At 28.1% G+C, this 24,700-nt stretch overlaps 3 protein-coding genes across 6 annotated transcripts; 2 read left to right on the top strand and 1 right to left on the bottom strand.

Moving 5' to 3' along the window:
- The first annotated feature begins 1,737 nt into the window (after positions 1–1,737).
- On the top strand, positions 1,738–3,854 carry LOC124911298. Of its 3 annotated transcripts, none has more exons than XR_007096607.1 (6): positions 1,738–1,987; positions 2,065–2,176; positions 2,263–2,336; positions 2,421–2,744; positions 2,832–2,954; positions 3,215–3,854. XR_007096607.1 is itself a non-coding variant. In XM_047451763.1 (6 exons), exons 1-6 carry the CDS (start codon positions 1,793–1,795, stop codon positions 3,247–3,249), a joined length of 786 nt encoding a protein of 261 aa, XP_047307719.1. In that variant the 5' UTR covers positions 1,738–1,792; the 3' UTR covers positions 3,250–3,854. The 3 variants fall into 3 exon arrangements, 2 of the variants coding, with proteins under 2 accessions (XP_047307719.1, XP_047307718.1); XM_047451763.1 differs by having other exon boundaries at positions 2,832–2,877; XM_047451762.1 differs by having other exon boundaries at positions 2,832–2,877; positions 2,955–3,854.
- Positions 3,855–19,155: 15,301 nt separating this feature from the next.
- LOC124911898 (thaumatin-like protein 1b) lies at positions 19,156–20,923 on the top strand. Its single transcript, XM_047452428.1, has 3 exons — positions 19,156–19,340; positions 19,416–20,112; positions 20,549–20,923. Exons 1-3 carry the CDS (start codon positions 19,277–19,279, stop codon positions 20,733–20,735), a joined length of 948 nt encoding a protein of 315 aa, XP_047308384.1. The 5' UTR covers positions 19,156–19,276; the 3' UTR covers positions 20,736–20,923.
- A 478-nt stretch (positions 20,924–21,401) lies between these two features.
- On the bottom strand, positions 21,402–23,944 carry LOC124912550 (la-related protein 1C-like). Of its 2 annotated transcripts, none has more exons than XM_047453186.1 (6): positions 23,329–23,944; positions 22,727–23,231; positions 22,495–22,648; positions 22,316–22,406; positions 22,111–22,182; positions 21,402–21,919 (listed from the first exon to the last, which is right to left on the bottom strand). In XM_047453186.1, the coding sequence occupies exons 1-6, from the start codon at positions 23,788–23,790 to the stop codon at positions 21,737–21,739; spliced, it is 1,467 nt and encodes a 488-aa protein (XP_047309142.1). In that variant the 5' UTR covers positions 23,791–23,944; the 3' UTR covers positions 21,402–21,736. The 2 variants fall into 2 exon arrangements, with proteins under 2 accessions (XP_047309142.1, XP_047309143.1); XM_047453187.1 differs by having other exon boundaries at positions 22,495–22,642.
- Positions 23,945–24,700: the final 756 nt, after the last annotated feature.

Raw genomic sequence — 24,700 nt, 5'->3', positions numbered from 1 at the left:
GACATGTTTGATTCTCGATATGGTGGTTTTGCTAGTCAAATTAGATATATAAGGAGATTAAATATTATGGAGAGTTCGTCCCATAATAGAGTTTTACTTTTGATAGGATGAAAATAAGTGTCCTCATTTGAACATGTTTGATTCTCGATATATTGATTTTACTAGTCAAATTAGATATATAAGGAGATTAAACATTATGGAGAGTTCGTCCCATAATAGAGTTGTACTTTTGATAGGACACAAACAAGTGTCCTCATTTGAATAAGACGTTATGCGTTGGCAAGACGTGTATAGTTTCCATGTGGGGCATTGTTACAAGTTGTTCGTTAAGATTAATTTATATAATTTTTGTTGGGAAAATTTTTGGGAGTCAAAGATTCCATTCAAGATTCCGTTCTTTGGATGAAGCGTTATTATGGTGGAATTCTTTCAAATGATATGTGAATAAAAAAAAGCTGTATTATGGTTAGTCGTTATCGTATGTAACACGAGTAAGTTGAAACAACAACTCACTTATTTTTGCATTGTCGATGAGTGACTAGTATCTGGAGTCTTTTGTGGAGTATCACTAAAATTTATTGGGTGATGCCCGAGTCTTTGAGTAATTGTTAAAAAATTTGGATTGATACGACTAATATGACAAACATACATAATTGAGTTATCATCCAAATTATTTTTTGGCGGACTATTTGGTTAGAGAGAAATCGTCGAACTTTCAGTGATCGTAGTCGTCCGATGTGTATATTCCATAATGCTATTATTATGATTCTTTCTGAAATTTATTCCGGAAAGGCGATATAATCCGTCGGGGAGTTAATCGTTCTTCTCGAGGACTTACGAGCTTAATAATCTATTGAGTCGTTTTTTGTTTTTGTTTTTTATTTTTTATTTTTTATTTTTTATTTTTTATTTTTATTTGTTTTCTCTTCATGTTATGTTTTTTTGTTGTGTTTAATTTTCATCATTTTGAATATATATGAATTTTAAAAATATATATATATATTTTAGTGTTTTAATTAATGAATTGATTGACATGTAAAATAATGTTTAATTAGTTTGAGTTATTTAAATATTTCAAACTGAAACAAGTTATATTATGTTTGTTTAGCATAATAATTAACATTAGAACTACGTTGATTAAATGCCTATTTTGGATTGAGTTTATTTAAATATTACGGTAGATAAAAAAAATTAATAATTATTGATGATTTTAAAAATATATAACTTTTTTATAAATTTTTTAATTGTATTAATATATAATAAAATAAAAAAATAAAAAAGTGGGTGAAATTATATTTGATATTTAACTTTTGATAGGTTTGGTTGTTTTGAGTCTTTTAACCGGTTAAAATAACTTATTTTATTTTGAATTTTTTATTTTAAAATTATAATACATTATCTAAAGTTAAGATGACATCCTCATTTTAATTTAAGGAATTTTTAATAAAAATTAAACTAATTTTTAATTTAATTTAAACTATTCTTTAATAAGAATTAAGTTCAAACATTTTATCTCTTATTCAAAATACTTATCATTATCACTAAACTAACATAATAAAGTTAATTTTTTATTAAATTAAATGCAAACAAAAAAAAAAGAATATTTTTATAGTGACTTAGAAAAAGAATATATATATATATTTGTACATAATAATAATTTCAAAAAAAATATAATTTTTTCTTGTGATAAATGGTATTTAGGCTCTATGCAACGGATATAATTCACTCTGTTTTTTCTTTCTCACATACAGAAGAGAAGAACCCTATCGTCTTCCTTCTCTGATCAAAAATCATGGTAACTACAAGAGGTTCTTCCGATCAGCGAAAATGGCAAGAAGCATTTCACAAGTTATTACAACTACTCAAGACCCAACAAACCCAAATCGAGTCTTTCGTCAACGAAAGAAAGATTCTCGAAGATCGGATGAATCTTCAACACAACCGCTGGCAATCCGAAGTGAACTTATTAATGGATCAGTTATCCCAGGTAAAACTAAACCCATCTATTTCAATTGATCAAACCCTCCTTTATCGATCTAGGGTTTCATCAATTTCTTCATACAGGAGAAGAAAAAGTCGACTGTGCAAGAGATGTCACGTCATGTTGACTCTACCAAAGCAGAATTACTCCAAATGATGAAGCAAAAAGAAGCCTTTATCTACAAAACCAAGTTAGGTAATAATAATAATAATAATCATAATTAAGCAGGTTTGTGAAAGAACTGTTGAAGATTTTTTTTTGATTTGTTCTTGTTTGTGTAGATAGAACGGTCGACGATTTGTCTGATTTTAGATCAATGTATGATAACTATCTGAGATCTCAGCAATCATCTAATGTATGTAGTTGACTAATTTTCTTCAGATGATTTGGTTAGATTCTCTTGAAGAAATTCTTAGTGTTTTTTATGAATTCATAACAGAAAGACAACATGAGCAACCACCCTGAGGTTTTGGCTCTTGTATCTGAAAGAGATTTTGTTTGGAATCAGTTTAAGAAGATGGATAGCAAATTCGTTACGCAGTTGAAGAATAAAAATAGTGAAATTGAGGATGCCAACTCGAAGATAAAGAAACTCGAATCAATGAATAAGGATAAGGATGACTTGATCTTGAAATTGCAGACTGATTTAGCTAAATTTGATTCCATGAAGAAGAAGCAGAAGATGAAGAAAGGTGAAGATGTTTCTACAAGCAGGCCAAGAACACGTTCTTCTTATTCAAAAGTTTCTCAAATTTCTAATACGGTATTTTTCGAAAACTCTTACTGTAGTTTTCACAATAATGAATGAAAATCAAGTTCCTTTTCTGAAACTGTAATTATTTGTTAGCAGGGAGGAAATAGTTTAAAGAGGAGTCGAAAGTCAATGGAGAATTCAGGTTCTTAAAAGATACATTCAATTATCCGATGATGATGATTATCTACAGATAATTGATCATTATTTTTAACACAACAGGTAATTCAGGACTGTTCAAATCCACCTTCAAAATCCCCAAACTGAAGTTGTTGTCTCCTGATGCAATTTGATTATAGAAGAATAATGTGAATATTTGTTGTTGTGTTCATAATATTTATAACCAAAATGTATCTTTTACTTGTATTTTCTGATTAACTTAACACAATCGATGTCATAACTTGATTTGTACAAACTAATGAAAAGTTCTAACATTTTCAAAACAATAACCGAAGCAGTTACTTGAATAGTTCATTTCTTAGTTTGTAGGAATAGAAATACAACTGAACAACTCTAAGCAAGGCGGAACCAGATGGACTTGGCAGAGTTTTGAAAAGACATTAAAACCAAAAGAAATACTACAGCGGCCGCAACCCACAGAGGGGAGGCATCAAATTTGCTCTTGTAGGACGAAGAAGATGATGATCTGGGGCCGGAATCTCTGAAAGACCAGATGAAATGAACAGATAAGATGAAAAGTAAGAGAAACAAGATAAAGTAGACCTCGAGATTCATCATGGTTCTTTCCATCCGAGATTTGTAATCGAAGTAGGTTGTAAGCAAAACCAGGATAAGGGTTACAGATATTATGATTATTAAAGGTATGGGGAGGGCTGCTGTTCCTGCAAGTGTCTGTTCTGCCCAATTCTGCTTCCATTCTTGCCCTCTTCTGTCTCTGAAGATCCAACCCATTTTCTTTGATCTTCTTCATCTTCTCCATATGTTTATATATTGGTGGACAGAATAAGAAGAAGAAAAGGAGAAGAATATATTCTTGTTGCCAGTTGCCACATTCATACAGATGGACTGATGATGAAGAAGAAAACAACTCTGTAGAAGAGAATCCAATTCCCCTTTTATTGGTGGAGTCCAGAATTTTAAGTGTAATCAATAGAATCAAAAGAAACCCAAATTCTCTTCTCTCCTTTTTTTTTTTTTTTTTTTTTTCTGTTTTTGTGTGTAAATGAATATATAATATGTTTGTATATTGAAAAAGAGAGAGTGTTAACTGTTTTTAATGTGTATGTATGAACTTCTATTTTTCTGTAACAATTATTGTTTTTGAATCAGTTTATTCTTTGGAAATGTGCTCTAAAAAATCAAGTCACAATAGAATGTTTTTTAAGGACACTGTTATTTGGATACTTTGAGTTGAGGTAGTATTGTTGAACTTTTCCTAGTTTATTTTAAAAAATGGTTAATGTAATATAACAAAAATAAGATTCAGTTTAAATATAGCCAAAAAAATTTCCTTAAAAAGAATTAGCCAAGCACAAAGGTCAATGAGCTTTGCAACTTGCGTCATCGTTTTACATGTTCAAACCTCCAATAAGATTGTGATAATAACATTTTGATTGAGAGTTCTACAGTTTATTTATAAAATGGAGGTTGTCTAAGGCAAACTCTTAGGTATGCACAATATGTATCAGCTTCAAGAGGAGGAAAAAATTTCCCTTGGTTATTTCAGAGAGCTCTGTTCTATGGATCTATGGAGGAAAGTTTCGCAAGGCAGAAGGCGAGGAAAAACTAGCTTGCTCTATGGATAAGAACACTTCTTTTGTTCTACCGAGAGTGTTCTTTCAGAAATTTTCGAAACAAAGTTCTTTGGTTTGTTGATGTGGGTAACATTATTCAAGGTTAGAAACTTATCCATGAGAAAGTCATCAAATATTTTAAGGGGTTGAATGGTATTAAGAGAAATGGTGATGGTAATTTGATGATCATTCAACATTAGATTGTTCAAAAGAGGATTTGTTGTGAAGATGGCAAAAATTTGATTAAGATGGTCAATGGTGATATAAGACAATCAGGTTTTGCTAGGAAGGGTGATAAAAGTTTGGGACTCATGGGTTCAATGCTACTTTTTTTAGAACGGTTCCGTTATTTTTTTTTTAATACGACTAATCCCGCGGGTTAAATAATATCCCGTAAACACACTAAACCATTTAATCGGACAAAGAACTTACCGTCTAACGGACTTGAACCCAAGACCTCAGGAAGGCAAGAAATATTCACATCTTGTTACCGCTAGGATTAATGCTATTTTTTAAGGAAAATTGGGAGATTATGAGTTATGACATTTGTGATGGTGTATTGGAATTTTTTAGGAATCGAAAGATGTTTAAGCAATAGAATGTTATCGTTCTAATTTAATCTTTTTAAATTTCATACTTGAAAAAGATTCAGGATTTTCGTCACATATCATGGTGTAAGCCTGTAATGTTATATATAAAATTCTTTCTAAACAATTTAAAAGTGTTATTTTTAAGATTGTTGGTACTGTGAAGTGACATTTATTTTGGGTCGATTTATTTCCAATAACATTTTTTATGTATGGACTTTTAGTGGGGTATAATAAGCGTTCTATCTCACCTTGTGTAATGTTTAAAATTGATATAAGAAAGGCATTTGACTCGATTAGATATGATACAATTCATGTATTTTTTTAACTTCTGGATTCGCAATTATTTATGCAATGCGTCTCACCTCCCAATTTCGTTGTCTATGTTAATGGTATTATGGAAGTTTTTTTAAAGGGGAATGTGGAGTGTACAGTGAGACAAAAAAATTATCTGTCTTTATACCTTTTTGTCCTCATTACGAAGATTTTTGAACTTTTGAGAAATCGACCCTACACATTTCACCCACATTGCAGGGAGAATGTCATTACAAATTTTTTGTTTTGCGGATGATCTATTTATTCTGGCTCATGCTGACGTAGATTCGGTCAATATCATTAAAGAAATATTAACTATATTTTCTAGTGTTACATATTTATTCATCAATGAGAGGAAAAAAGTTTAGTATTCTATGGTGGTGTTAAAGAGGTCATATTCAACATTATGAGAATTAAGGATGGAATTTTACCGGTTAAATATGTTGGTGTTCCTTTATAGTTCAGAGTCCAAACAGTTATATGTGTCACATTGCAGACCGTTTGTGGAAAATGTGAAGAGCTTGGTCTTGGAATGGACATCCAATGCGGGGATAATTGAGTTAGTCAAAAGAGTTACTATGAGTATCATCGGGTATTAGGATCAACATATTGTTATTCCAAAGAAAATTTTGAAAAAAATTGATCATACTATGAGTGATTTCATATGGAGAAGCCAATGTCGTGGGGAAAAAAGATTAATTGGGAGCAAGTTTATACGCCAAAAGAGGAATGTGGTATATTGGTATGAGTATTAAGAACTACGTTGAGTGGAATAAATCCCTTATTTGTTTTTTTGTCACATTTGGCTCTTCAAAAGAAAGTCAGATTAATTATGAGTGAGATAAATCCATTCAAGATTAATAAAAGAATAAACTAATGTTTAGACGTGTAGAATCAAGTAGGATATGTTTAGACTGCTTGTATAATACAGATTATGTTTGATATGATAAAAATACTTTGTTGGTTTGAAAATCAGCATATCCTTCTTATAGAGGAATTTAGAAGAATTCAAATTAGAAGGGATTGTATGCTGACTACTCTGTTCGTGATATTGTTGATGGAATTAAAATTCCTTTTTTGAGATGAATTCTAAAAGGTGTGAGAATTAAATTTGATTCAAAGTATTCAGTTTTAATGATGATGTTAATTCACATGTTTGGAAATCTGAAAAGTTGACAAGTTTGTTTCGAATATAGTTTAGGATATCATTCGATCCAGAGGGCAGTTTGTTGTTTGAAATCATGTGACGTGGTCCTCAAAAGTTATCTCAAAGCATAAGTTTATCATTTAGCTTACTGCTTACATATCGGAGGAATAATAACTACTCGTGATCGTCTTAAAAAGTTCATGAATATTTAAGATTCTAGTTGTCTTCTATGCGTGAAAAATTAGAAAAATATTAATCATCTATTTGGAGAATGCCCATTTGTGTCCAAACTATGAGGTAATTTTTTTTTACATGAATATCCTCAACTTCCCAATTTTATAGAATGAGATGAAGTTTTAGCTAATGCTAAGGCTAGTAGTTAAAGATGATAACTTCAACTTAAGTGTTTTTAAATTTTCTTTGACGTTATCATTTATCATGTTTGGGCTGAAAATAATGATATTATAGTTATTTTTGGTATGTTACATTTTTTAAACTTATTTAGTTTGGATTATATATGAGATAAAAGAATATCACAATTTAATCTATCTACATATTTGCTTGATTCAATTTATTCAAATTTATTTTATTGATCAGTTTAATCTAAAAAATCTGGACAAAGTGATTAAAACCCATAAAAAGAAATTGAGAAGTTATAAGATGATTTAAAATAAATTAAGCAGATCTAACTCAAAATATCATTTTTAAAAAGAAAATCACAAGATCCGGGAATCAGAAACAACATTCTCCTCCTATATCTGAGCAACAACTTTAAGAATATCTACCAAATTGAATTTAAAATATTTTATTTTTAAGTTAATATGTTTTAATTAAATTTATATAGTCAGCCACAATAATAGCGTTTTTACAACTTCTATTGTGTTTTTTTTTTAAATAGTATAATAATATTGATATATATTTATAATTTAATAATGATATGTTTTTTATATATGAATTTAATATTTTTTATTTAATATATATAATTATTTATAAATTATCTATTGTAATAAATTAATAGTTTGTAATTTTGTGATTTAGTTTGATACAACCAAATAAAACTGTAATACTTTATTATAAATGTATAAAATGTTTTTTTTGTGTGTAAGAAAGTTAATTTATATTAAAAATAATAAAAACAATTTAAGTATAACGACAAATCATACATGAAAAAACAATTGTTACTTAATAATGTGTTTGATTTTGTATATAATTATGATTTAATTTTACTCAATAAACTTATAGTGTTATATATTTAATTTTTATCTTTTATTTAAATTAAAATTAATGAATAAAATTTATTGATAACTTTGAGTTTAAACCTGCTATATATATATATGCTATATGATTATTGACATATTTTAACTATATATATATATATATATATATATATATATATATTGACTTGGTTAATAAAATAAAATTCAAAATAAACAAATAAATAAAAAAGAATGACTCAGTCATTCAAAACAGCTAGAGAAATTTCCCTAAAAAATGGTATAATAAAAAATATTAAGTATTTTTACAGTAATAAAATAAATAAACAAAGTGTGTATTAGTCATTACCACCAGTAACATAAATAGAAATTAATAATATAACAAATAAACCCTAAACTAAATCTCCTTATTTAGTGGTGTCTTCCCTCCCTCTTCATATTTAAAAGCCTCTCAAGCCCGCTCATTATTTCTGTTGCAATCATATTCAAAATCACTTCTATCAAATTCATCATCAATTTCAAGTTCGATTCGAAAGGAAGATCGTTGATAATCCGATTTCTTTGAGAAATACTCTTACTTCCGAAGAGTTATTAGCTGCAAAAACGATATATAAATTGTCGAAATCCAATGAGAAAACTTACTACAATGTCAATTGCCTTAACTCAATAGATAAAAGTTGGGGACTAACAAAAAAGAGATGTTTTAGTACTAGTCATGAACCAGCCACTACTTCGGTTCTTAATCCGGAGATTGCGAATCCGATTTCGATCTCTCCTTGCAAGAAAAATGTGAGTTTGTGTTTGTGTTTTTTCCCTTTACTTATATCTCTCTTATAATTTGAATAATACTTTTTGTTTATGTAATTCCATTATTATTTTCATTATTTATATATACAATTAAATAATTGTATTATTAAAAATCTTTATTATATAACATTATAGGCATTGGAAAAAGAAAGAAATTCTTTGAACAAGCCAGAAACAAATAATTCGGGATGGAAAAGCATTAGAGAAGAGGTATGTACTTATTTGAAAATTATTATTTTATAATTAACACTATTATCATAGTTATTTATTAATTAAAATACTAATAAATATCTCCATTATATATTAATACTCTCTTAAGTCTTTTACAAAAAAAAAAAATTTATCATCAATTGTTAATAACTAGTTTTTTTTTTTGAAAAATCCCATCTTAACAAAACTTAAGTTAATTTTTTAATTTATTTCCCTATATAAAGAAAATAACTAACAAAAATACAAATTGAAAATTTTATAATCTTAATTCAAAACCAGAATTAATAAATAAATTATTTAATCTTTTGTTACAGATGAATTCATGTGGTGATGCATCTTTAAAGAATGAAGAATTAAAAGAAAATGAAGATATGAATGGCAGTATGGTAATTAAGGAGGAGCAACGACAGAAATTTCTTCTTCCCGATCTGAATAAACCAGCAGAAGAAGAAGAAATCCAACCGTCCATTATGAATGGTCGGATGGTAATTGAGGAGGAGCAACGACATAAGATCGTTCTTCCCGATCTGAATAAACCAGCGGAAGAAGAAGATTCAGATGAGAGTTTGGAAGTAATAGCGGTTGCTGTCGAAGTTCAAAAGTCGAGAATGATCAAGTTCAAATACTCACGTAGATTGACCAAAAATAAGTTGAGTAAAAATTAGATCGTAGTTTAATTATTCTATGTAGATCATAAATATAACTTATTAAGATAATTCAAGTAAAACGAATCTAAATAAAAAAAATATTTATCTTGAATTTTTACTTATAAATTATTAAATGATTGTTATGATTGCAGCTTTAATGTGTGTGTTTTTTTACAAGAATGTTGTAATAGGCATATTAGTGGATGAAAATAATTTAAGTATGAATTGTTCTTAAAATTAGGGGTGAGAAAGTTAAAAATTGTATTGAAATGGTAAAGGACAAGTAGTATAAAATGTTTTCATTTTACATTACAACAAATTAAAAATTATGACAATAAAAAATAGACGTGACAAAATAGGTTAAACAGAATTAGCGAAGCACCAACATCTTTAGAGGTAATGAGCTTCGTAATTGAAATCATCGTTTTCCTGTTCAAATCTCCGGTAAAGTCATTATGATAATATTGTGAATAATACGCTGTATACACATTAAATAACGGTAATTATTGAAAGTTCTATGCTTTATTTATAGTAGATGATATACAAGAAGATGATCGAGATAAGTATCCAATGATTTAGACAAATTGTGACAGTCACCTTTATCCAAACAACTCAAATATTTCTCCAAATACAAGTCACCCTAATTCAATATACACCATTTCAACTTCATATATCATATACTTCAACAATTAAACATCGATGTTCGAAATTTTTTAAGTAATATCTCATCAACGTTAAGTCTCCTTGTTATTTTTATTATGTTTAGAAAAGTCACTAGATTGGAAATGAATCATGTCATTGATGTACAACTTATTGAAAGTTAACATTGTTTAATTTATATTAGTTATTTTTTTTTTGTTAGTTTCGATTATGGACTTACTTAGTTTCGACTATATACGATGAGCAAATAATATCAAATTTTAACCTATCTGTAGATTGTTTGATTCAAATTATTCGTACTAGCTTATAAATTTTAAAATGATAAAACTCACAAGCATGGTGACAAAACTAAAAAATTTATTTAAAAAAATTCAAAAATTAAACAATTTGGTAAGGAACTCAAAATTACGTGGGTTAAAATAAAACAAAAAGATCAAGGAATTGACTTAAAATATTTTATTTTAAAGTTAATATGATTTAAATTTATATAGCCACAGTTTTAGCGTTTTTACAACTTTCTGTTGTGTGTATTTCTTAACTAAGTATAATAATGTGATATATTTTTATAATTTAATAATGATGTGTTTTTTACTTTTTTATATATAAACTTAAGATATTTTTATTATATATATAATTATATAAGAGAAAATTTTGATTTCACCGTCACTAACCCCCACCCCCAACAATTAAACATTATACATTCATTTTTATGTTTCTATCTTCATTATAGAAAAAAAAAATCTACAAATATTTGCTTGATTCAATTTATTCGCACTAGTTTATAAATTTTAAAATGATCAAATTTATTTTATTGATCAATTTAATCTAAAAAATCCGATAAAATGATTAAAACCCACAAAAAGAAATTCAGAAGTTATAAAATGATTTATAATAAATTAAGATCCGGGAATCACCTTATTGGCAACAACATCTCCTCCTATATCTGAGAAACAACTTTAAGAATATTTTATTTTAAAGTTAATATGTTTTAATTAAATTTATATAGCAAGCCACAATAATAGTGTTTTTACAACTTCTATTGTGTTTTTTTTAAATAGTATAATAATATTGATATATATTTATAATTTAATAATGATATGTTTTTTATATATGAATTTAATATTTTTTATTTAATATATATAATTATTTATAAATTATCTTGTTTAATAAATTAATAGTTTGTAATTTTGTGATTAGTTTGATACAACCAAATAAAACTTACTTTATTATATTAATAATTTTGAGTTTAAACCTGCTATGATTATTGATATATTTTAACTATAACTAATGATAGGGGAGCGAAAAATTTGCAGCAAATGTGTATCAAAGTTAATGTGGTAGGGTGACTAATGTGTATCAAAGTTAATGTGGTAGGGTGACTAGGTCGATTATTTCAAATATTTATTTATCTCTCCTATTAATCAATAATTTTCTCTTTCTTCTCTTTATTAATAATTTATTTTTTATATCTTCAATCTTAGTTAATAATTTATTTATATTATTAATTTTTAAATATATATTCATATATTTTATTATTTAATTTATTTATTTATAAAAAAATTTAGAATAATAATAGGAACAATAATAAATCAAATAAATAAATTAAAATATATATTTTCAAATATAAATTATATTTGAAAAATATATATTTAAGAGTATAAAATATATATATATAAATTCTTAATTTTTTTAATTAATTATTTATCTCCTATATTAATATATATATATATAAATATTTACATTAATAATTTATTTTTAAAATGAGCTATAATAAGAAAAATAAGAATTTATCACTATGATCTAACTCACATCATTCATACTAATATTTAACGTAAAAAAAAAGAAAAAACACTTATGATAAGAGTTAATTCAATATTATAATATAAGAAGAGATAATATATATAACATTTTGAGTTAATTAATTGAATTTATAATATATTTTATAAGAAAAAAATATGAAAAAAAATTTAAAGAGAGAAAAAAGGAGAAATAATTAATTAAAAAAAAATTAAGAATAAAGAGAAGAGAGAAAATTATTGATAAATAAATATTTGAAATAATCGGCCTAGTCACCCTTCCATATCAACTTCGCTACACATTCGCTTTAAATTTTTCGCTCCCTATCATTACTCTTTAACTATATATATTGACTTGGTTAATCTAGTATAAGAAAATAAAATTGAAAATAAACAAATAAATAAAAAGAATACTCAGTCATTCGAAAATTTCCCCAAAAAAATGGTATAATAAAAAATATTAAGTATTTTTATAGTAATAAAATAAATAAACAAAGTGCCATAACATAAATAAAAATAATAATATAATATAACAAATAAATAGGAGAAATTATAAACCTCCTTAATTATTTAGTGGTGTTCTCCCTCCCTGTTTAAAAAAGACTCAAGCCCGCTCATTAGAATTAGAAGAGTTATTCGCAGCTCACGGTTTAATTAAATTATCTAAATCAATAGGTAAAAGTTGGGGAAGAACAAAAAAGAGATATTTTACTAGCAAACCAGCCACTACTTCGGGTTCTTATTCCCGAGACTGCGAATCCAATTTCGATCTCTCCTTACAAGAAAAATGTGCGTTTGTGTTTGTGTTTATGTTTCTTCTTTTACTTATATCTCTTTTATAATTTGAATAATACTTTTGTTTATGTTTTGCAGCAGAAAATGGATGAATTAAACAAAAAAATTGATGATCTAATTCAATCAAATGTCTCTTTGAGAGAGGTAATTATGTAGTTCCATTATTCTTTTCATTATTTATGTATACAATTAAATAATTTTATTATATAACATTATATATATATAGGAGCGGGAACAAGCAAGAAATATTTTGAAGAATTTAGAAACAAATCATTCGGGATGGAAAAGCATTAGAGAAGAGGTATGTACTTATTTGAAAATTATTATTTTATAATTAAAACTCTTAACAAAGTTTTATCACCAATCATTAATAACAAGGTTTTTTTTTTTTTTTTAAAAATCCCATTTAAACAAAACTTAAGTTCTTTTCAATGTGATTCAGATTTTTAATTTATTTCCCTTATAAAGAAAATAACTAACAAAAATACAAATTGAAAATTTAATATTCTGAACTCAAAACATAGTCAAAAGTAATTCTTTAATGACCGAAATTAATAAATAAAACATAATTTAGTTTGTGTTAAAATAGACCGAATATATTTTCTGGACCAAATGTATATTAAAATGGCCTAATAAATTATTTAATCGTTTGTTACAGATGAGTTCATCAAGTGGCGATGCATCTTTGAAAAAGGAAGTGGTAAAAGAAAAAGAAATAAAGCCGATTATCCAACAAATTCAACCGATCATTCTTCTTCCCGATCTGAATAAACCAGCGGAAGAAGAAGAAATCCAACCGTCGATGGTAAGACAAAGAATTCTTCTTCCCGATCTGAATGAACCAGCGGAAGAAGAAGAAGATTCAAATGAGAGAATGGAAGTAATAGCAGTTAATGTTTAAACTCGAAAATTGGATACGATCAAGTTCAAATACTCACGCAAATTGACCAAAAATAAGTTGAGTAAAAATTAGATAAAATATAACTTATTAAGATAATTTAAATAGAATAAAAGTTTTTATCTTAAGTTTTTATTTATAAACTTATTAAGATATGAATTAATTCCTTAATGTACAACTTATTGAAACTTATTATTGTTCAATTTATATAATTGTTTGATTCAAATTATTCATACTAGCTAGTTTATAAAAATTAAAATGATAAAACTTATTTCATTGATCAAGTAATTAAAACCCATACAAAGAAACTCATAAGTTTAAAATGATTTATAATAAATTAAGTACATACAATTCAAAACATCATTAAAAAATATTACAATATGCATTTATGATCAAGTCTGGGATCCCAAAAAAACTAAAAAATTTATTAAAAAAATCAACAATGAAACAATTTGTTAGGGAATTCAAAATTATGTGGGTTAAAACATAAAATAAAGCAAATAATGGAAATGATTAATTTTTTTAAAGTTAATATGTTTTAAATTTATATATAGCCACACTTTTAGCGTTTTTATAACTTTCTGTTGTGTGTATTTTTTAACTAAGTATAATATTGATATATTTTTATAAATTAATAATGATGTGTTTTTATATATAAATTTAATATTTTTTTTATTATATATATATATATATATATATATAATTATTTATAATTAATGATCTGTTTAATAAATTAATAGTTTGTAATTTTGTGATTTAGTTTGATACAACCAAATATAACTTACATTATTATAAATCTATAAAGTATTAAATGTTAAAGATAAAAAAAAATCTATTTAAATTATCTTAATAAGATTTATCCATAAATTGAGTTTAAGTGTGGTCATGGTAATGAAGGCGGGTTTCATACTAGTTTTTTTTTATTAAAAAAATTAAAGTGTTAAATGTTAATTTTTTTTTATTTTAAATTAAATTATTAAATAAAATTTATCGAACTCAAAGGTTATATAAAATATATAGAATATAGAATGTCTAGTATTTGTCTAATCTATTTTTTATTTTATAAAACTTTAAATGATAATTTTGTTTATAGGTCTAATATCAAAATTTGTATAACGCGGGTTTTACTTATTCGAGTTGCGACTAATTATCGCGGTTTGAACATATAACTCACAAATGTACTAAATCAATTAACCAAACGATATTTATCTTCTAATGGAATCGAATTCAATAGCTCAAATAAGTTGGATATCCAGCTCCTTCTTGCCATTAGGTTAGTAGATAAGATTAGTATTTTGAACTTAATAAATAACTTGTATTTATTCTTTATGATTTGGTGATAAATAAAGAGACATTTGAACTGCATGACAAAAATCTAGTATAAGAAAACAAGATTCAAAATTAAAAATAAACATAAACATAAAAGGAATAACAGAAAAGAGACAATGAGCATGTTTATAAATATTTAGAATTGAAGTATAGTTAAACAAATAAATATTATTAAATTAATTAATATACATATATAATTAAAATATATTTTAAAACATAATTTTATTTAAATCTAATACCCAAATAAAATATTTAAAATAAAAGAAAAAGTAAATAAAAAAAATGGTTCAAACTCAGATGGGCTTTCTAAACATTGCTGTTGATTTTCCAAATTTTAGAAATAATAAAAAATATTACGTATTTTATAGTAATAAAATAAAATTAAATATGGTTAACAAGTGTATGTATATTAGTAATAATCAGTCACATATATAGAAATTATAACAAATAAATAAATATCCTGGAGAGATTATAAGCCCTAAACTGAACTTCCTTATTTAGTGGTGCATACGTGGGATCATATACTTTCTATTTCCTTCCTCCCTCTTTAATTAAAAGTCTTTAAATTCTCTCGATCTCAATAAACTCTAATCAATTTCAAGTTCGATCTACAATGGCGAAAAATAATATCGCTAACTTTACGGAAAATGAGTTATTCGCAGCAGAAGCCTTAATAAAATTATCCAAATTCGGTAAGAAACACGATGACAATATAATCGCACGACTAATTTTGAATCAATTGGTTCATTAGAAAGTCGGGACGGTAGAAAAAAGAGATATGCTGAATGTTTAACTAATGTACAATTAGTATTGAAAATCGAGGACAATACTATTTTAGCGACTCCAAACTCTCTTAACGATGAATTGAATTGTGAACTTGGCAAAAAGAGAGTGCGTATTTCCTTTATTTATTTTGTATTGTTTTATTTGAATAATAATTTTATTTATTTTTGTTGTTAGAAAAAAGATGAATTACATAACCTTGAGGATATAATTCAATCCCATGTCTCGTTGAAAGAGGTAATTCTGTAATTTCATTATTATTTTCATTGTTTTATTGTATATATATAATTAAATAATAATATTATATAATATTATAGGTGTTCGAGAAAGCAAGAAAATCCTTGAACAAAGTAAAAATAAATAATTCAGAATGGAAAAACATTAGAGAAGAGGTATGTTACAATTAAAACCATTATCAAACTGTTATTTACATAATTACATATCATACTAAAAAAAAACATTAAAATTTATTTTTCCTTTATCAATTAAATTATTTAATTTATTAATTAAAATATTAAAATATTTTTTATTTTAAATTATTATATTTTTAAGTTTTTAAAAAAAAAATTATTTCATTCCTTAAAATCATCACAATTATTATATTTTAAATAATCATATTTATTTAAACCTCTGTCATCTTGAGAATGAATTTACAATATACAATTATGGTATGTTTATGGTACACCATCTTAGTAAAAAAATTGTATATTCGACAAAATAAAACTATATCTTCTTGTGTATAATCTTAATATTAGGAAATAAGATTATCACATAAAAAAAATTGATACAATTAAGAAATATAGTAAGAATATTTTAGAAACTTTTTAAGAGTTTTGGACAAGATATTGATATTGACTTAATTGGAGTTTATTTAAAGATACAGTCGCACACTTTAGAAAGCTAAATCTTTGCCTTGAGAATATTGTTTCCTTGTGAGTTGTGTGTTAGCTTTCATTACGACATAATAGTTGTAATACTCCTATAACATTTTTGATAATAAAGTTTAGAGTCTTTTGTGCTTCAAAAGGATGTAGGTCTATTTAGGTTGCACCACTATAAATCTTGTGCATTCTTTAGTTGGTTTTTTTCATTTACGCAATTGTTCAGTATTATTGTTATTATTCTTGTATTATTGGATAATTCATGCCTTGGTATTTCAACAAATTCAAACAAAACCTAAGTCCTTCCCAACATGATTTAAAATTTTATTTTATTCCCCTCTATCAAAAAAAAAAAAAAAAAAAAAAAAGCTAACAAAAATAAAGAAATAAAAAAAATTATATTCTAAACTCAAAACATAGTCAAAACTTCTTCATTGACCAAAATAAAATAAAATAAAAAATATATAATTTTCTTTGTGTTAAATTGGGCCGAATATTTAATCTGGGCCAAGTGCATTGGAAAATCCCAAAATGGGCCGAATATATTGCATATGAAAATGGCCCAATAAATTATTAAATCTTTTGTTACATGATGAATTTTTGAAGAATGAATTAGTAAAAGAAAATAAAGATGCTAAGCAGATTATCCAACAAATAAAACCGTTCATTATGAATGGCATGATGGTAATTAAGGAGGAGCAAAGACAAAAGATTCTTCTTCCCGATCTGAATAAACCAGCTGAAGAAGAAGATTCAGACGCGGTTGCTGCCCAAGCTCGGAAGTTAAGGATGATGAAGTTGAAATACTCACGCAAATTGAACAAAAATAAGTTGAATAAAAAATAAATAACTTGTTTAATTATTTTATGTAGATCCATAAATATAGTAACTTACTAAGATATTTATCCAATGTTTGACCTATAATTGTTTTGGACAAAGAATATTGAAATGGACATATTAGTGGAAGAAAATAATTTAATGATTGATTATTGTTCCTAGAATTAGGGGTTGGGAAAGTGAGAAATTGTATTGAAATGGAAAAAGACAGTAGTTGAATAACTCTGTATTGATATACTTATATAAAATGCTTTCATTTTACATGACAATTTGAACTTTATTAAGTGGTCTTGTCTGGTCTGCTATCTTATAGGAAAGTGCTTAGCCTTTTTCCACCATTAAACACGTTTTTTTTCATTGTATGTCCCACCAAAAGAAAATATCAAATAAGAAAAATGATGAACTTTTATTATTTTAAGACATATTTCTTGTTTAATAAAAAAATTTGGGACAAACAGATTAAAAGTCATATTTTTCGTGTATACTATGATGTATTGAATACTAAAAATGTATCGCCACGCTCGAATGAATAATTGTTTAATTGACAGTTCAAACTCAGAGTTAAAGAAAAATATTTGATAATAGATATGAATGTCACCATAACATCAACTAAGATATTTTAACTAACATGACATGTCGTGGTAATTGTCCCTGTTTCCATTCAAATCGCTTTCAGCTAGAATCTCAAACCGATTTTTATCACTATGTTACATTGGTGTAATAGACAAATGTATTTTATATTGTAAATTTGTTTAAGGATAGAAGATTAATAAATTATATAATTTAATTTAATGTGTAGACTAAATTTGAATAAAATAATTAAGAAGATAATTTAATTTAATTATTTTAGTAGGAATAGTTTTTTTTTTTTTTTTTTTTTTTTTAAAACAACTCTTAATAGTATGGTAAAAATATTACTATTATAATTGGGTTATCAAAAGAAATAATGATGAATTAATAAATATATTAGATATTATTAATAATAAATATATTAGATGTGAAATAAAATAATATAGAATTAAAAGCGTTTAATTATAGAATTAAAATATTAATAAAATATTATTTATTTAATTAAATAGTTTAATTATGGTATTAAAATTTTAAAGAATATATTATTTATTTATAATATATAATCAAAAGATTAACTAAGGAGTTACCATCCTTAAAATTTTCTCTCCTTAAATAGGTCAAAACCTTTATAACATGAAAAAAAATATGAGATTCAACAATTATCGAAAGGAGACGTAGAACAGACCCACCTGGATAACCAAAGAGGTATGTTAACTTTAGGAAAGAATGTCTTATTACTAGATTAGATTTGGGAAAAAGACAATTACTTAAAATATTTGTGATGCATAAATACAAATTACAATCAAGTATTATAAGTGTTTGAAATTACCATCTTTCAAACCAAGCAAGCAATAGTGATTGATGTACTTGTTCATTCATCTTAGCAATAGAAGGCAAGAGATCTAAACGAGCACCGTGTGGACCAACTAGAACTCTTATCTCTTTTTATATTAATACGACTCAATCAGTTCACGCATCAATAGATATTTTCTATGAACAATAAACATTAACTATCTTGTCAATTTAACGTATAAATATTTGGATTATGATAAAATTGGACTTGAAAATACCTAAAACTTCTTATTCCATTCTAAAAAAACAAAAAGTAAAAGTTTTCTAGTTTATCTTGAAACAATAATTGTTTAGTTTTTTTAATAGAAGAAAGAACATATTTGGTGAGTTAGACGCCGTCTTTTACCATGACCGGTCCACTGAAGCGCCAGCCAACCCCCCAACCAACCGACTCTATTTATACATCTTCTTCTTCCTTTTGACATCTAATCTCATCATCTTCTTCTTACCAGATAACCTTTCATGGCTAAACAACAATCATTCATCTTTCTTCTTGTCCTCACAATCATCAATCTCTTCTCAACAGGTAAGTTTTCAATTTCATCCAATTCAATCCAATTCAACATCTTTCTTTAAAAAATTCAATTTCTCAATTTCACAGAAGTAATTGCATCCGCAACATTCACCATCGTCAACAACTGCGATTACACAGTCTGGCCTGGAATTCTCTCCAACGCTGGCATCACTCCACTACCCACCACCGGTTTCCAGCTCCAAAAGGGTGAATCAAAAACCATCAACGCCCCTTCAAACTGGGGCGGTCGTTTCTGGGCAAGAACACTCTGTTCCCAAGATTCAACTGGAAAATTCTCATGTATCACCGCCGACTGTGGTTCCAATACAATAGAATGCTCCGGAAACGGTGCTAAACCGCCGGCAACTTTAGCAGAATTTACCCTCGACGGCGCCGGCGGGATGGATTTCTACGACGTAAGTCTCGTAGATGGGTATAACATTCCGATGTTAGTAGTTCCTCAAGGTGGTTCCGGCGTTAACTGTACAACCACCGGTTGTTTAACAGATCTAAACACTGTATGTCCGTCGGAGTTGAAAGTTAACGGCGCCGCCGGAGACGGCGTCGCGTGTAGAAGCGCGTGTGAGGCTTTTGGTGAACCAAAGTATTGTTGCAGCGGCGCGTTTGGAACGCCGGAGACTTGCCGACCGTCGGAGTATTCTGAGATGTTTAAACAAGCTTGCCCACGCGCTTATAGCTACGCGTATGATGATCATAGTAGTACTTTTACTTGCACCGGCGCCGACTATCTTATTACATTATGTCCGACGCCGACTACTACTAGGTAATTTACTAAAATGCCCTTTTATTATTTTTAATTAAAAATATATAATAAATTGTTTTTTTATAAAAAAATATCATATTTCACTATCACATAATTATTGGATCTTGGATTATTGATTGGCAGCCTGTCAATGTGCTTGCAACGGCTACTAATTAAATCAATATATTATAATGATTATGTCGACTTATTTCAATTTCTTATATAAATATAAAAAAAAATAATACCCAATTGGGTTATTTGGAATTTTATTATGAAAAAATCTATGTTATAAGATTAATAAAGAAAATTTGTTAATAAAATAAACAATATCAAATGAGAATATAGTTAGGTTACTTAAACGGCATTATGTCGGCCATATGAGCATAGGTTATAATTTATGAAGCGTGACTATCAATATTCATTATGGTATATTGATATATTTTTTTTCTATTTGCAGCAAAAAATCATCTGACGGAACTGATGGATCGCCACTAATCAACGGTACGATGATTTACGAGGGTGCACCCGATGCGGGTAGTGCGTCGATATCTTTGCACGCTTTTGGATCTCAACAAGTTATCGCTCAAGCTGGTGTCGTAATCGTCACGTTTCTTTCTTATTGGTGGTTGTTTCCGCTTTTATAAGCCAACCTCTTTTTTTTCCACAAATATAGTAACAATATTTTACAACTAACCCTTCCTATCATACTCACGTTTTCTAACCTTAACTTTAAAAATGCGATGGTCCATTTCTTTTATCTCCAATCATACCTAGTATTATTTGTTGATTGTTCAATACATAAGAGTATAATTTGTTTTTTTATTTATTATTAGTTGTTGAATGTTCAATATTAATTAATTTAATAAGTAATTTTTTATTGTTTAATGCAGTTGATATCAACTTTTCAATATTGCAAATATTACTAAATTGATCAACTAAAGTTAGACTATTAGAAAAAATATTTTATTTATTTTTTTGAAAATGTTGTTTTATTAAAATCTTTTCAAAAAAACAGCACAAAAATATTTTAAACATTAAAACAGGGAAAGAAAAAAAAGTAAAAAAAATATGTTTGATTTAAATAGGGTCATCATTTTGAAAACCATGCTAATAACACACCCTAATAAATCCAAGTAAACAAACAAAACAAAAATTGTGATGGTCTAAATCAAGTTTTGAAATAGTTATTCTAAAAAATGTTATAAAATATTACTAAATAATATATTTCTAACAGAAAATACAAAAAAAAATGCCTATAAACTATAAAGAAATTCATGTAAGAAAGTAAATAGATTGGATTGAGAGAAGAGAAGAAAAACACAGATCAGACAAAACTCCATTCCTTCCATAGTATGAACCAAATCATATCGAAGTTACCAAACTGTACCATCAGAAGAAGGACATGAACAAGTCATCGAAAATAAATATAAAAAACAAGTCAGCAGCTCATTCACCGCAAATCCAATTCAATCCAATAAAATCCAAACCGTTTTCTTTTTCTATTGCATCCGCCCTTTGATGCTTCTGCATAAAAAGTATCTTAGTAATTGTTTATGTTTTGTGCACAAGATCCACATTGGTACCCTTTTTTCTTCTCTGAGAAAAAAGAATGACCAATTGAGAGCTCTGTATCCATATCCCTAGCCTAGGTTGAAGAAGATTCTCCTTCTTCAAGTTTCAGATTAGCAGCCATCTCTTCAGCTACTACACAGACATCTGGAGAAGAAGATGAACCGATTCCCTTTTCCTCAATCCTGCTACTGTTACTTGTAATCCCGGTCGTATGGGATACCCATCTCTTCCAATCATTGCTCCTCACTTTCCCATCCTGAAATAAAATATATTGTTTTGAGAAAGTGATCCATAGCATACACAGTACAAGAAAGTTATGAAATATGAAGAAGTGAATAGTCATAAACAACCAACACCAAGAGAAAACATTGACATAAAAGCTGGCCAGAAATCACATAAGATCAACATTCTTCCTTACTATAGTGCTATGATAGTTGGAGATTTTACCTTAATTTCCACCACTGTGGAGGCTCTCAATGAGTCCAATATCAGATCAGTATCATCGGTTAGTTTCTTCACCTGAAAATTCATTCAAAATTTATGAAAACGAAATTTGGAAACAGGAGGACTCTTTACATTCAAATTGACTATGTTCTAATGTTATATGATAAAATTTTGAACCAAAAATAATACTAGCAAATAACAAACTTACTCTAGGAAATCCAGCGATTAATGTAACAGGGACCCAGCCATAGTCATCCATATTCGTCCTCAAGTAATGATCTTTGACTAGATTATCTTCACTGGTATTATGCACAAAAGGAATAACAAAATTGTTTAAGACATGGAAAACATTGGCTAGCTAGTAAATTTACCTATAGTGCTAAGTACCTGAAATAATAGTCTATTTGGCTGACCAGTGACGCCACAAAAGAAGGATCCATAACTGGATAAAACACACGAGGTGGAGGGGGCGGTGGTGGTGGCATTGGTGCAGGACCGTAAAATGGCACTGGTGAATAGTACAAGAATGGAGGTCCTGCATCTAAAGAAACAAAAGATATCAAAACCAAATTGGATAAAAGATGTAAATTACAAAAGTTTTTAAGGTAGATAAACTTACCAAGCCTAATGGGATTTCCAAAAGGTCCCATGGGTGGTGGCGGAGGAGGGGGTGGTATTGGTGATCTCATGAAACCCCTAATAGGAACAAATGGCCTACCAATGCGAGGATCCCTAACAAAGGAGTATCGAGCAGCACTCCAGTTACGATCTTGGTTCAAACGAGAGCCCTCTCCACGTTGATGAGACACAAAATTCACCCTCCTAAAAGACTGATCAATTGGAAAACCTCTTGGATTGTCCATCATTGGAAAGTAAGGCCCATATGGTAATTCAAAACATGGGAATGGTGGTGGAGGTGGTGGCGGAGGTGGGGGTGGAGGTGAAGGTAGTGATGGGGTTGGCATTGGACGGCCATAGCTATGATGACCATTCCTGAAACCATGATGACCATGATTCCCATGACGCCTATTATTCCATCTATGGCGATCAGCAGCCTTGTTGTTTGGTGCAGGGTTGGAATTGCGATTAGTATTAGTTTGCTTTGGGGGAACTACAACAGGTTCCTAGAACAAACAAACAAACAATCAATCAATCAAATGAACAAAACATGTACAAAAGAGTAAAATTCACACAGATAGATAGATAGATAGATGAAGGAACCTTAGAATTGGAGACAGGCTGATTTCCAGATACAGGCTTGATGGTGGATTCCACGGTAGATTTCGCAACAGAAACAGCAGATGAATCGGAAAGAGCAGGCCAAAAGGTGACGCCGCCAATCACAGATGAAACCCCAACAACCCCATTGACTGGTTTATTCCAAGGCGACTTCTTCGGAGAATCAGCATTGCCTGTATCAGCAGCGGCGGGGGCGGAGACTTCGATATGAATGTCGGGCAAAGTTATGGGTTCCTCCTTTATCGGCTCAACTGGCGGCGATGGCGGCGGTGACGGCGGGGTCAATGGCATTTCTTTTTCCTCCTCGGTATCACCACGAACGATTTGAGCCCAAGGTATGTTCTTCATCTTCTTGTCTTGTTGCTGCGGATTATCTGCGAATTCTTGTGAAACAACAGTAGAAGGAGGAATCGGAGACTCGATCAGTGATGCTTTGGCTGTCATCGCGGCAAAATCGGAAGGAAAACCTAAATCGATGGTGGAAGCAGCTTTTTCTCTCCAGAATGAGGAACTAGGGTTTCCACATTGGGATTAAAGTGGCATTGATCAATTTTTTCCTCTCTTTATAGACAACGAACTTTGAAGGCGCAACTAGAGTTCTTGCTTCTTTCTCCCTTAGTCCTACTATACAATACCCAAAAATTAATATTTATTTTGTTTTTTTATTTATTTTATTAATTAATATATTGAAAAGATCATCATTAATTAATAATATCTTTAATGACAATTAATTTATTTAAATAAGTTTATTTCCTATCATCTTCATCCTTGATTCTCTTTTTTTTTCATTATTCAAAAATATAAAAACTTATATATGGATTTTACATTACTCGAAAAAATATCATAATTCATTATCGGCAAGTCCCACCGCGAGTAAAATAAAGAATAGTTAGAAAACTAGTTATGGTCGTCTTTTTTCATTGTGCAAAAATTTAGAAACTTAGATGTGGATTTCACGTGAAAAAAAAAATATTTACGTAAAAAACATGCAATTATTATATAACAACGGTCGAAAAGTAACTATGTTAACGAAATTAACTATTTATTGAATTTTTCCGCGAAAAAAAAAATAGAATTTTATTTGTGGATTTCACGTGGATAAAAGCATTTCTTGAAAAACACGTAATTATCATTTAACAACGGTCGGAAATTAACTATGTTAACGGAAATAACTGATTATTGAATTTTTACCGCGAAATAAATTTAGAAATTTACTTATGGATTTCACGTGGACAAAAAGCTTTTACGTGAAAAGCACGTAATTATCATTTAACAACGGTCTCGAATGTCGAATAATTAATTATTAAAATTTTACCGCGCAAGACTATGTACTCCAATTCTCATTCAAAACTCT

The sequence above is a fragment of the Impatiens glandulifera genome, chromosome 8, assembly GCF_907164915.1.
Source record: "Impatiens glandulifera chromosome 8, dImpGla2.1, whole genome shotgun sequence".
Classification (NCBI taxonomy): Eukaryota; Viridiplantae; Streptophyta; class Magnoliopsida; order Ericales; family Balsaminaceae; genus Impatiens; species Impatiens glandulifera.
Note: the sequence above shows the minus strand (reverse complement) of the source record. Positions and strands in the feature narration are given on the sequence as shown.